Source organism: Tiliqua scincoides, chromosome 7, assembly GCF_035046505.1.
Source record: "Tiliqua scincoides isolate rTilSci1 chromosome 7, rTilSci1.hap2, whole genome shotgun sequence".
NCBI lineage: Eukaryota > Metazoa > Chordata > Lepidosauria > Squamata > Scincidae > Tiliqua > Tiliqua scincoides.
The window spans coordinates 72,622,560-72,636,676 of NC_089827.1; the positions used below are offsets into that span (position 1 = coordinate 72,622,560).

At 40.3% G+C, this 14,117-nt stretch overlaps 1 protein-coding gene across 2 annotated transcripts in view; it reads right to left on the reverse strand.

Annotated features, from left to right (window-relative positions):
• The window catches only part of LOC136657161 (palmitoyltransferase ZDHHC17), a 63,428-nt gene that overhangs the window by 31,853 nt on the left and 17,458 nt on the right, over window positions 1-14,117 (reverse strand). For both annotated transcript variants that reach the window (XM_066633826.1, XM_066633828.1), the window contains exons 3-7: window positions 9,502-9,624; window positions 7,477-7,554; window positions 6,180-6,324; window positions 3,576-3,640; window positions 2,440-2,602 (exon numbers count right to left, since the gene is read on the reverse strand). In XM_066633826.1, coding sequence (XP_066489923.1) covers window positions 2,440-2,602; window positions 3,576-3,640; window positions 6,180-6,324; window positions 7,477-7,554; window positions 9,502-9,624 — 574 coding nt within the window. The remainder of the gene's footprint in view (window positions 1-2,439; window positions 2,603-3,575; window positions 3,641-6,179; window positions 6,325-7,476; window positions 7,555-9,501; window positions 9,625-14,117) is intronic.

Here is a 14,117-nt window from a genome sequence, read left to right on the forward strand (position 1 = left end):
GGATTGCTCATGTTGCACGACCATGCCTAAGCACACTCTCCCACGCTGCAGAGCCCATTAGGCTTCTTGGGTTGCCAGAGAACTAGAGGCAATGAAGCAGACTGGAACAATTGAGTCATGTAGAACTCAAATGTGAATATGATTAAACACAGGTAAAAGCACATTATCATGTCTACTCTGCTGATGATTGCAGCAAATGAAGCTACCGAAGACTTTTATTCTCTCAGGCTTCTTAAGGCTTTACATTTTAACTGTTTTAATTTTTCTAAGTACAGTATGCTTTCTCTTATATTTTTACGTCTATGTAAACAACCCTATAAATGCAGGTGAAAGCACAGAAGTACATACACATTTTAAGAAATGCACCCCAGTGGCCTAGATTTGACCATCTGCCACTATCTGCCCATTGCTATCCTATAGCCTAGTGGTTACTAAACTTTTTAGAAGCACTAGAGGCTGCTGCCTGATTGATAAAAGCCAAGGTTGATGCTATAGCAGAGATTTAGGAGCAGTGCTCCCTCCCAGTAGCAGTTTGTTTTTAACCCTTGATGCACATAGCCTAATCTGCCCTGTCAGTTTCACGAAACACCAAAAATTGGGTCATGACCCACTCATGGGTCCCAGACCCACAGTTTGAGAACCACTGCTATAGGCATTTTAATTACCACAAATGCACTTAAAATACTGAAATACTATGTTTATCATATTACTTAAGAACATAAGAAGAGCCCCACAGGATCAGGCCAAAGGACCATCTCATCCAGCTTCCTGTATCTCACAGTGGTCCACCAGATGCCTCAGGGAGCACACAAGACAACAAGAGACCTGCATCCTAGTGCCCTGCCTTGCATCTGGTGTTTTGCTTCTTATTTTATTTCTAAATAAATTTATACATTTCAAATCAGCCTGTTGGGATAGTCACCAACACATAACATAGCAGAACCAACAGGTATCACTTGCCTTCCACAGATTCCAAAGCAGACATACAGTTCATCTGTCAATACTCACTATGTTGTGGATCTGTTGTTCTAAAAAACCACAGGTAGCACACAAAACTGGATTGGTCTTCCAGACACCATACAGTACCCAAAACATAGAGAAAGGAGGTGGCTTCCTAGCTGATTCCCAAATAAGTCAGCAGAAGGTATGTGACTTATTCTTACACTGGCTAATCAGGGACAATGCATATCCAGGTTCCTGTAGCAATCCAAACAGCCACTGCCCAGCACATTCCAAGCAATACATCAAATTCTGAGAAGCATCAACTTGCATTGTTCTCTTAATAATACAGAAGAAGAGCTTCCAGTTCAGTTCTCTGGCCACCCCTGTTTATATTCATTTTCTTCACAGCCAACTTTAGATAAGCACATCTCTTTTAAAAATCTGACAAGTTTTTTTCTCCCTTTGGTTCTCACCTGTCTAGAGACCATAAATCTTTTAAAGTCACCCCTACTCTTCCAAAAATGTACGTTAACATTGTAGTTGAAATATTTTGTTTGGCTTCACATTTGCACGTAATGCATTTTCTTCCACTACCTTGCTATTCTGTTGTTTCTAAGTAAAAGCAGGTCTGCAGGAAGGTACCATGGCCAACTGCTGCTTGTCAATAGCTGAGGATAACACATAGATGTTCCAGACTAGAGGAAATATGTTTAGATAAACCTATGAATACCTAATTCATGAACTGAAAGATGAAAAGAAGGGCTCTGACATTAGAAAACATTATAGGTATGTCACTTTAACAACACAAATTTATGTAATTTAAAAATTGAGTTACAATTCAACTAAGCAAATAATGTCAGGAGCTAGGAATGGCTGGGGATCAGGAAGATATGTGGAAAGAGGCCCTAGGACAGGGGCGTCAAACCCATTTCATACAAAATGCTCTTCAGCCCACAGGATGGCTGATGAAGGCTGGAAGTGATGTCATAAAGCAGGTAATGATCTGAAATAAGCACTTTTTTCTCACTTATGAACTCATTAGCTGCAAATGACAGAAAGGAAAATTTGCAAATCTTAAATATTGGAGAGCCCAATTATCATGCAGGCAGCCCTTTCAGCAGTGACACTTCATCTCAACAGCAGAGATCAGCTGACGGTGGTGCTGGAAGAGCCCATGGACTGGATAAAGAGCTTCCAGGGGCTGCATCCTGTTCTTGGGCCTTATGTCTGGCACCCCCGTGCTAGGAGATAGAAGAGCTAAAAATACTGTAGTCCGTGGAAGCAGCACAAATGAAAGAAGGGACACATAGTGACAGCACAATGATAAATCATGATTGTGGGATGGGAGAAGAGGGGCAAATGACATGGATTTAGGAGAAAGAGAAGTCAAGAATAGACAAGGTACTGAGGGAAATCCAGAGCCTACGAACTGAGCTACTAAGTTTCACAATATTTTTAATCAATGTGCAGGTTTTCAGAAAACATACATAAATTTACCTTGATATTTTGGGCATCAACATTAGCTCCAGCTTCTAGAAGAAGGGTAATTACTGTAGTATTTCCTGCCAGTACAGCCCAGTGTAGTGCTGTGTTCTTATGATATTTGTCTCCCAGATTCACTGACACGTTAAAAGTCAGAAGTAACCGAGTTGGATCCACACTAAAACATAAAAACAAAGTCAATTATGTATAAACAAGGACCCACCATGATGTTCACATTAATAGAGAACAAACTCCTTAGAGAGAATACTTATTCATGTGATACAAATAAGTCTAATAGTAGAGACATTAATTAGCAACTATTTTCTCCCATTGAACTAGCTCAATCCATAAAATATTCTTAGGAAATAACTACTAATCATCGGTTTTTCAGTCTGTGAGACAGAAGAGGGTATGAGTTTGCAGGAATATTAAAAAAGGTCACTAGTGCTTTTAATACAAAGGTATTTTATCTCTATTGCATGAATTAATTCTCTCATCCCTTCTCAAGGGCTCAAGAGACAATTTCAAAATGAAATTACAAGGATGACGGCTTAGCCTTCTACGACATTAAAAAAGAGAAAAAAGAACACCTAGATGACAGAAGACATGCAATTATACCTGCCATCTGGACATCACATACCTTCTTTAAAACGTAGTATCAGTCCAAAGTCCTACTTTAAGTTTTACTTCTTAAAATAAGACAAAATATTGGTGACCATTCAGCCTAACAAATATTTAACTATTCAGAAAAGCCAATATCTCAAGTAAGATTTTCACCACTCTTTTCAATCTTAATTTTTCTAAGATCAAAAAAGGGGAAGACAGGCCAGATTTGCAAGATACTTTGTGCCTATGATGGGGAAGAGAACTGGAAGTAACATGAACAATCTGTCCCTGATAAATTCCTGATCACAGCATATTTTAATGATATGAGGATATGTCAATAAAAGATGCTATGAACATCTTGGCCCCAATGTGATATCCATGTAATACTGAAAAACTAAGTCTCTGTTAAGAATTCTTTGAAATAAAACTTCTTTTACTCTGAAATAGCCAAAATATTAAATGTAGGGTAAATTCGTATTTATATCTTTGATATAGCTTATGTTTAATTCCTTCAAAGAATTTCAGATAAGTCTTTTCTGAATTACCTGTGTGTTCTGTAAGCTGCCCACATTAAAGGAGTCATTCCATTTTGATCCATCATATCTACATCCTGATGGAAAGAATATCAGTAATCTGACATATTATTGATTAAAGACATAAAACTGATTAAAGCTGAATAAATATTGAAGATAATCTTGAAACAACCAAGCTGGTACAGCAATCAAATGCAGTAACAAATTTTAAAATCTATTAAGTAAGGTCTTACACACCATAGAATGCTTGCTACTCCACTCTGCCGGAGTATGAAAAATTGTAGATTGTAATACAGCACCACCTGCTGTTAAAACTCAGTCAACCCAATTTATAATAAATTATGGCTGTCACTAAATAAAGCTGACCAGACATTAGGCAATGAAAGTCCAAAGTCAGGGTGCATGCTAATTGCAAGTCTGATAATTTTTTAAAAATAAGAAATTGGAACTGGTGGAAGAGTGAAATGCAGGAAGGGATTATATCTATGGGGCTGGGATATACTGAGTTAGAGCTGGGGGAGGGGGGAATACAACTTTGTTTAAGTTAGACTGTGTATTTTCCTACCACTAAAAATCAGTTTTAGCAAAAGCCAACAAATAAATAAATACCACCCCATCATAGGAGCTTTTAGAAAGAAAAGGAAAGAATCTGCTCAGCATACAGATTTCTTGAACCCATTCAAGATACATAAATATTACATAAGCTTTTAATGGAAACTGAATTTACTGCAAAAATTTGGCTAATTTAAGCACTCAATGAATTCATGCTAAGTAAACCTAAGCTCTGCATTAGTTAGCAAACAGCAGCTTCCCTGCTCTGTTACAAAGTATGCTACCATTAAATGGAACAAAATCCATTGTGGGTCAGCACACAGGAAAAGCTCTCTATTACTTAACTATCATGAAATTACAAGTTGATGTGAGATCATGTGCTCATTTCTCATCCCCCCCCCCCCAAAAAAAAATCTGTATGGAATGCAAATTCCCTTCTACCTGCCTTAGCCATAGCTTTGTCGTGGCTCCACCAGGGACCACTGGAAAGGTTAAACAGGGCTTTTCCAAAACCATTGGAAACCAGGATCAAAAGTGTACTGTGAACTCTGCTTAAGTGATTCTGGTCAGCCTTGGAGGAGGAATAAAATGCGCCATCCTGTGGCCTGGTCTCAACCGCTAAACCATGGTTGAGCAAGTCAGAACTACTATCTCTGAACATTTTATACATGTTGGACATCATTTAGTAAACAACCATCTAGAACAGGGGTTTCCAAACTTTTTGACCAGAGGGCCACATGAAATATGTGGCGCAGTGCTGAGGGCCCAAAAAAAATTAAATATAAAATTTAAATAAATAAATTAGAGATGGAACTTAGATGAATGAATAAATGAATGAGTGGGCTCATTCACTCAGCACCTCTGGCCCTCAGAACATCCTCCAGATGCAATCAAACCACAGCTCTGGACATGTTCAGTTGAGTGGGCCAGAGGCTTTCAGGGGACAAGAGGCTGGCTGCGGGTTGGATAGAGGCTCACTGCGGGCTGCATCTGGCCCCGGGGCCGGGGTTTGGAGACCCCTGATTTAGAATAAATCTTGGAAAAACAAGCTTTGATTAATTAACAGAATACTTTCACTTGAACACTTTTGGGGGGGGGATTATATTCTGAATGTGACATTTAAGATTTACAACAGAACCACTGTAGATTCACAAGCATAAGACAAAACAATGAGAATTCACTTGTTTTAGTAAAGACCATACCCAGTCTTTAAATATGAAAAACAAGAGACAAGAGAATAAATATACCTCAAAATTCAAAACATTTTAAGTCCTATTGTCTTTTTGCATGACACAACAATTTTACTTATTTTTAAATACAAATCATATTTTTCATACATGGAGAATAAACTTTGTTTTACAATGTAAAATCTTTGAAATAGGAGGTGAGAAAATTATTCTATGCTAATTAAATGTCTTGACAGAATTTGGTCCTTGAACAACAGGGAGCTTTTAGGAAAGTTACAGAGTAACTACTGGAGTTCGTCTTCAAGAGATAAAGCCTTTCTCCTAACAAATAAAGAGTATTTTTTTAAAATTACAGTGGGTCCTTGGTATCTGCAGAGGATCCATTCCCAGATCCCCTCTGGAAACAGATTTCTGCAGATGCAGAAAGCCCTCAAAAGACCTTCTGGACACGATCTGAAGGACCTTCTGGTCATGTCGAGGAGGCCTTCCGAGGCCTGGGGAAGCCATGCACAACCTCCCCATACCTCAGTAGGTCTCCAAAAGCACTTTCAATTTTAAGTGAAAACCAGACGTGCCTTTTGTAGGCCTCCAGGAGGCATTCTGTGATTTTCTGAGGCTCAAGGAGTCTGCACCTCAGAAAACCTCCTGGATACAACTTGAAGACCCTTCTGGTCATGTCCAGGAGGTCCTGAATTCCAACAAAGGGTCAGCACCTGTGTTGGATCAAATCTGCAGGTGCCAAATAGATGAGAAGGGCAAATTTGTACTCAGTAGGACGAATGACTGGCAATACACAAATTTTTATTTTAAATGAACAACCTACCAAAACTAGTTCTACAAATCCTAGCATTAAAACAAAAATTAACAACATACATACCTGTCCCCTGGCTATTAGATACGCAACAATAGAGGTATGTCCAAACTGGGCTGCTAAGTGAATACAACTGCATCCTTCTCCATCAATTAATGAAGGATCTGCACCATATTTCATTAGCTGTACAACCATCGATAAATGACCCTGTCTAAAATAATAACACAAGATACAGAAACTTTGCAAAATGGATTTGACTAACTTTTTTAAACAAATCATCAAATGCACCCAGCTGGAAGGAACCAAAATGTCATCTAATTAAACCTCTCAGATGATTTCCTGCCACCTGGCAAAGCCCTTTGTCCTCCAAATTAACTCAAATGAAGTCCCACGGGCAGAACACAAATGAACTGGAGAATGAGAAAAAATCAATCTCTCGTGTGCTGCAAAAGAAGCCTCCATAGCGCAGGGCAGATCAACTCCACAATGACTGAACTGGGCTCTACTTTCATGTTTTGTTACAGAACATTGATTTCAGGTTGGATCTCGATATCTGCAGGGTTCTGTTCCCAGAATTACCATGGTTCCTGAAATACGTGGATGTTGAAATCTGTGGATTTGGGCCCCTTAAAACCTCCAAACGCAACTACAGTGCTGCTCCAGTCATGTCTGGCGGTTATTCTGTGGTCCACAGAGGCCACGTGCAACCGCCTATGGCCTCTGCGGACCTCAGAATGCCCGTACTGGGTAAAACAATGTGACTTCTGGTTTCTCAGGAAACCAAAAGTGACATTTATATGCCTTTAAAAGGCATTCTGAGGGCCAGAGAAGCTGTTGAGAGCAAGGAAACTCTCATTTCTCAGGATCTCTCTGGGAAAGCCACAATTTCCATTCATCTCTTTCTCCCTTCTTATATTTCTTCTGTGCTTGCACCTCTACAGGCCCCCCTTTCCTTCTAAAGATTTTCCTGTCTCCTAATCTCTTTTATTCTCTGTTTTCTTCACTTTATAGCAACTGCTTATATGTTTAAGACATAGCCACAAAGTGACTGGTTAAGAAACACTGAAGTGCTTTATCTAGTCCCCTTCCCTATTATTGTTAATCATACCAATAATAAAGTTTGTTTTGTTATACCTTTCAGCCTCATCTCTTTCTTCATTCCCCACTGAACTGTACCAATGGCCAATACAAAGGATCCAAGCACATAAATTAGTTTCCTCCTATGAGCACATTACATGTGTTTAAAGTACACAAGATACCTCTCTTAATTACACTGCTGAATGTAAACATTACTAATAAGCAAGATGTTTCAACTGATATAAAGTTGAAAATAATTCAAGAAAATATCCAAGTGTTCCCGCACCTTGTCGCCCAATGAAGTGGTGTGGAGTTTAGGTCCCCTCCCAACTGGTCAACAATAGCACCTTTTGATATGTAGTACCTGCAGGCAGAGAACAGGAATGAATAATGTAAAGCAGCAATTGAACACACTGGCATTGAGCATTGTAAAACACTGAGAGCCTCTGTGGAAATCAATATAACAGTACATGAATTTTACTTCCTGAAGATCCATTAATGATTTTGTTCTTTTGAAATAATGGCTAAACAAAACATAAAACAAACTAGATTTTTATTTTTAAGTGGTGCAGGATATTTTTAAATCAGGTCCACTGCTTTTAAAACAACTTAAATATTTATTATATAGCAATTACCTAGTGAAAAATGTTTCACAGGGGAGACAACTCATGCCATTAGCATTAACTGTAGTCTGAAGGAAAAATTAAAACACCACACCTAACCGAGTATGAATTCACTGTGGGGATTATACCACCACAACTAAAGACGCACCCAAAGACTTGCAAGCAGTGCTGAGTCAGCCAACTTTAAGCCAATTGCAGAATTACTGAACGAACCAACAGGCGTGCAGGGTTGAACTGACATTATGGATGTCACTATGTGCTCTTTAGAGGAAGAGGAGTTTAAAACACAATAATCAACACCACTAATGCAAGCCAAGCATTTGTTGCATCACATGTTGGATCAGGAGCAGAAGGCAGGACACAATCCAAAAACCATTGCGCAAGCATCTGGTACAAGTTCTGCAATGTTCAATGAGAACTAGTACCAAACAAATAAATTATAGATCAAGATCTAAGAGGATTTATGCGTACAGTCAGTTCTCTTTATATGTGAATCTGCTTATCCACGAGGGGCTGAACTGCTACCTTCTCTTGTTATCTGCACCTCTGATCTCGTTATCTGCCATGCAGAGAACTGCAAGAACGTTCAGAACGGTACCTGTGACAGCGCAGACCCCGTTAAAATGGCCAGTGGAAGCTTCCAACAGTCATTTTAAAGAGGTCTGTCCTTGTTGCAGGCACCACTTTGAAGGTCCATGCAGCCTCTGGAAGGACTCCGCAGCATTCAGAGATATTTTGGCACATCCTGCATCTCTGCTGGATTCTCGTGATGTTACCCCTTCCCCATCCAGGATGCCCCTTTTACCTCACCTCACTGATCCCATAGGATCAATAGTTCATTATCTGTGAATTCGCTATCCACTAGGGTTTTCAGGAACCTAACCCAAGCAAATAACGAGAATTGACTGTATTTAAATCAAATCTCTGAACTCCACACTTTTCAGAATTTATTTAAATTCTACCACAAAGGCTCTACAATAAATTCATAAGGAACCATAAATAGAATCAAAATTTTAAAAAAAAACTAACAGTAGTTCATATTGTTTATAGAAGACAGTTCTTGCAATGGGTACATTTAACACTGAAAGACAGTTGTGCAATTTCTAATATTCTGGAATGTCGGACGTGTGCTTTAGCAAAAACAACATTCAGATTTGCTTTTTTATGCAAAGTGAAGTAATTAGTCTAAATTTATATAAGCTTCCCCACAACCACTGAAATATTGCTAACTGAATACCTATAATAATACTCAAAAAATAATTGAATGTATGCAAATTGACTTAATTTTAACAAATGACTTAAAACCAAGAATGGACATAGGAATTATGACCTATCGTTGGTGCACTATGAAAACTTAAAACTGTACAGCTGTTCCAGTAACTGATCTGAAGTGGATCTAAATTTGACTGCAGGGAAGGTTAAACCAAAGAATTTTGAAAAAAGTAAACACTATTTTTAAAAAGTCTTTTAAACTTTATGAGTAATACAGGTTTCATTTTCATTATCATTTACAATCAATAACAGTGAGTAGCACGAATCTATGAAGTAGGTAGTGTAAAAAGCCACAACTACTTAAATATTACTGTAAGACACACCCTATGTAGTGCCTGCTACGTTATCCTACTTGGACTCTATCACCAGTGTATATTTGCAACAATTTTAATTTCGGTAATGTAATAGGCACTTACTTTACTAAATCTAATCTGTTGTTGATTGCTGCCCAATGAAGAAGTGTAACATTTTCTTTATCTGGTTGTCGTACGTCATAACCTGCTTCCACCAACTCTCGACACCGTTCATATATTCCATACCTTGAAGAAAATTGGGAGGGCCGGAGAAGCCCAATTAGTTACTGCACTGAACTACATGTTTTTTTAAATCAAACTAAGTACATTTATTGATCAGATTAGGTCAAAGTAATCATGATACACATGTATCTCATGAAACCAGCAAAAACCTTGCATTACATACTGAGCTTACTTAGATGTGACTAAGGAAGCTAGTCATGACTAAGGGGTCAATCCTATCCAACTTTCCAGAGCTGATGCAGCCGTGCTGACAGGGTGAGTGCTGCATCCTTTGGTGGGGAGCCAGTCACAGAGGCCTCCTCAAGATAAGGAAATGTCTCTTCCCTTACCTTGGGGCTGCATTGGCACTGGAAAGTTGGATAGGATTGGGTCCTAAGTCCATCCACTTCAACAGGTCTGTTATCAGTGACTTCCTTGCCAATACTAACTACATTTGGGATAAAAATCTCTTATAGTTGACTGTTTCCAAAAGATTATAAAAATTATTCAGAACTGCAATTCTGTCCTTCAGCTAAAGAAATATCAAATGCAATTGTTCATAGTAACAAAAGTACCAGTACTTCAAAGAATGAATGATTTAGGAGATTTTTCAGTCAATACTCTACATATCATAAATGTAGAGCATAAATTTTAGCATAAAGTACTGCTAAAGCAGTTTACCATAAGGTCTTTTTTTTTACAAATTCTACACTGCAGCGGCTTAGACAAAAAGCTTAAAAGAAAAGCTTCTAACTTAAAAAACTGATAAAATTAGCAGATTTACACCTTACATAATTTGAGGAATGAAAAGTAACACATTTATAATAAACCACTGATGTTTAATGATAAGAATTGAATTACAAGATTATCTAGGTAGTCAAGAGAGAGAGAGAGAGAGAGAGAGAGAGAGAGAGAGAGAGAGAGAGAGAGAGAGAGTGAGCACACTACTACTTTGGAATAAAAGATGTTGCTATTTTCCTATGAAACATTAGGTGGTGCTCATTTACAGGTTTCTGTTGAGTACCAAACAGCCTTTCCCTTATTTTCCAATGCAAAATAGTATATTACCCTCCAGTCTTCTTGGTACAGAGGAATATTTAAAAAGAGATCCAGGGAGAATCTAGGAAATTAACATATGTTCTGGGTAAACTGGAAGAAAGTATAATTAAAGATAAAATTGTGAAACATTTAGAAGAACAAGCCTCGCTGAAAGAGAATCAGCAAAAGTAAATCCTATCTCACAAAGGTTTTAGAGTTCTCTGAGACTGTCACCAGGCAAGTAGAAGAGGTGATCCAAATGACTATACAGTAGTCATTACCCACAGATATAGGACCTGCAGATTGGATTACCTGCAGGTCCTGAACCCACAGGTCAGCCTGATATGGACCCTCCAGAGGCGACAGGAGCTGCGCTCTTATTGCCTCCGAAATGTGTTCTAATGTACCCAATGTACAAAATATACATGAAGTATGAAATGAGGGAAACCAAAATGATTTGGGGTAAACACATAAATAAGACAATTGGAGCTTTTAAGCTTGGAAAAAAGTTATTGGGGGGAACATGTCAACTCACAAAATTATGCATGGTGAGAGAGAGAGAGAGAGAGAGAGAGAGAGAGAGAGAGAGATTTTCTCTCTCAATGGTAGAACCAAGGGTCATTCATTGAAACTGACTGGCAGCAGATTTAGGACAGAGAAAAGGAGGTGTTTTTTTCACACAGTGCATAATACTAACAAAAAATAGGTTATGTTGAATTTTTAATGTTTCTTATGCAATACAGAGGCACTAATTCTAATGGTAATCTTGGGTTTTTTAAAATAATCAACACTTAGTTATCTTAAATTTTGCATTCTTATTTATCCTGTTGCTTAACACAGTGGTTCCCAAACTAGTGGGTTGTGACCCACCAGCCAGGGAAGCACTTGTCCCTGGTTCCTTAACAGAAGGGGATGGCAGTCATGTGATCCCTGTGCTGCTGCCAGGGGCAGATTCTTTTTTTTTTTTTTTAACTACAGAAGTGAGCACCGGCCTCCGGGGGGGGGGGGTCCACAGGACTCCCCAAGCCTGTAAAAAAGCTAAAAATTGCCATCAGAAACCACTTTCCACGCATTTCTGGTGCTCACTTCCACACGCAAAAAAACCTTTATGACCCTGCCAGTGGCACGATCCTGGGGATCACGATGCTGCCATCTTTCCACCCCGCAAAGACTTACTGCAGTCCCAAACACTGCTATTCTCATGCACTGTAATATATGTTGCATCATACAACTGCACAGCATAAATTGTGGCTATTGATGCTATGCCAAAAATAGCAGCATTTTTTTAATTCTCAGACCAAAATAAATAAAAAAACATTGAAATATTCAGGGAAAAACAAAACACTTAAAATTTTGTTACACAATGTAATTAGTTTGAAGTAATCATTATAGTAATACCACAGAAGTAATGCTCCTGAAAGTCAAGAAGTGTGTGAAATAGCACTATAGGAGACACTGCTTTGAGCTGTCTTTTGGGATGGAAAAGTGAAGCTACCTTAAATTAAATAAATAGATAATTGACAACGAGGCAGGAAACTGAATGTTACCCTGAAAGCACTGATTTCACTCTACTACTGCTGTCGTTCACACCAAAACTTGCAGTAAGGAAACAGCACTGAAAGAAGCAGTGTTGTATTGGCAACCTTCAGTCTCGAAAGACTATGGTATCGCGCTCTGAAAGGTGGTTCTGGCACAGCGTCTAGTGTGGCTGAAAAGGCCAATCCGGGAGTGACAATCCCTTCCACACCGGGAGCAAGTGCAGTCTGTCCCTGGTCTGTCTCCCTGGCTATGGGCCTTCCTTCTTTGCCTCTTAGCCTCAGACTGTTGGCAAAGTGTCTCTTCAAACTGGGAAAGGCCATGCTGCACAGCCTGCCTCCAAGCGGGCCGCTCAGAGGCCAGGGTTTCCCACTTGTTGAGGTCCATCCCTAAGGCCTTCAGATCCCTCTTGCAGATGTCCTTGTATCGCAGCTGTGGTCTACCTGTAGGGCGCTTTCCTTGCACGAGTTCTCCATAGAGGAGATCCTTTGGGATCCGGCCATCATCCATTCTCACGACATGACCAAGCCAACGCAGGCGTCTCTGTTTCAGCAGTGAATACATGCTAGGGATTCCAGCACGTTCCAGGACTGTGTTGTTTGGAACTTTGTCCTGCCAGGTGATGCCGAGGATGCGTCGGAGGCAGCGCATGTGGAAAGCGCTCAGTTTCCTCTCCTGTTGTGAGCAAAGAGTCCATGACTCGCTGCAGTACAGAAGTGTACTCAGGACGCAAGCTCTGTAGACCTGGATCTTGGTATGTTCCGTCAGCTTCTTGTTGGCCCAGACTCTCTTTGTGAGTCTGGAAAACGTGGTAGCTGCTTTACCGATGCGCCTGTTTAGCTCGGCATCGAGAGAATGAGTGTCGGAGATCGTTGAGCCAAGGTACACAAAGTCATGGACAACCTCCAGTTCATGCTCAGAGATTGTAATGCAGGGAGGTGAGTCCACATCCTGAACCATGACCTGTGTTTTCTTAAGGCTGATTGTCAGTCCAAAATCTTGGCAGGCCTTGCTAAAACGATCCATGAGCTGCTGGAGATCTTTGGCAGAGTGGGTAGTGACAGCTGCATCGTCGGCAAAGAGGAAGTCACGCAGACATTTCAGCTGGACTTTGGATTTTGCTCTCAGTCTGGAGAGGTTGAAGAGCTTTCCGTCTGATCTGGTCCGGAGATAGATGCCTTCTGTTGCAGTTCCAAAGGCCTGCTTCAGCAGGACAGCGAAGAAAATCCCAAACAAGGTTGGTGCAAGAACACAGCCCTGCTTCACTCCGCTTCGGATGTCAAAAGGGTCTGATGTGGAGCCATCGAAGACAACAGTGCCCTTCATGTCCTTGTGGAAGGATCTGATGATGCTGAGGAGCCTGGGTGGACATCCAATCTTGGGGAGAATCTTGAAGAGGCCGTCTCTGCTGACCAGGTCGAAAGCCTTTGTGAGATCTAAGAAGGCTATAAAGAGTGGCTGTCGTTGTTCCCTGCATTTCTCCTGCAGTTGTCTAAGGGAGAATACCATATCAGTGGTGGACCTGTTGGCTCGGAATCCACACTGCGATTCTGGATAGACGCTCTCTGCAAGTACCTGGAGCCTCTTTAGTACAACTCGGGCAAACAGCTTTCCTACAACGCTAAGGAGAGAGATGCCGCGGTAGTTGTTGCAGTCACCCCTGTCACCTTTGTTCTTGTACAGCGTGATGATGTTTGCATCCCTCATGTCTTGAGGTACTCCACCTTCTCTCCAGCAGAGACAGAGGATTTCATGCAGCTCAGTGACGATGATCTCTTTGCAGCATTTTAGGACTTCAGCAGGGATGCTGTCTTTTCCAGGTGCCGTGTTTCCAGGTGCCGTGGTGCCGTGGTGCCGTGCCGGTTCCAGGTGCCGTGTTTCCAGGTGCCGCGTTTCCAGAAGCAGTGTTATGGGGCTATTATGCTATTACTGCCTAAGGCTGG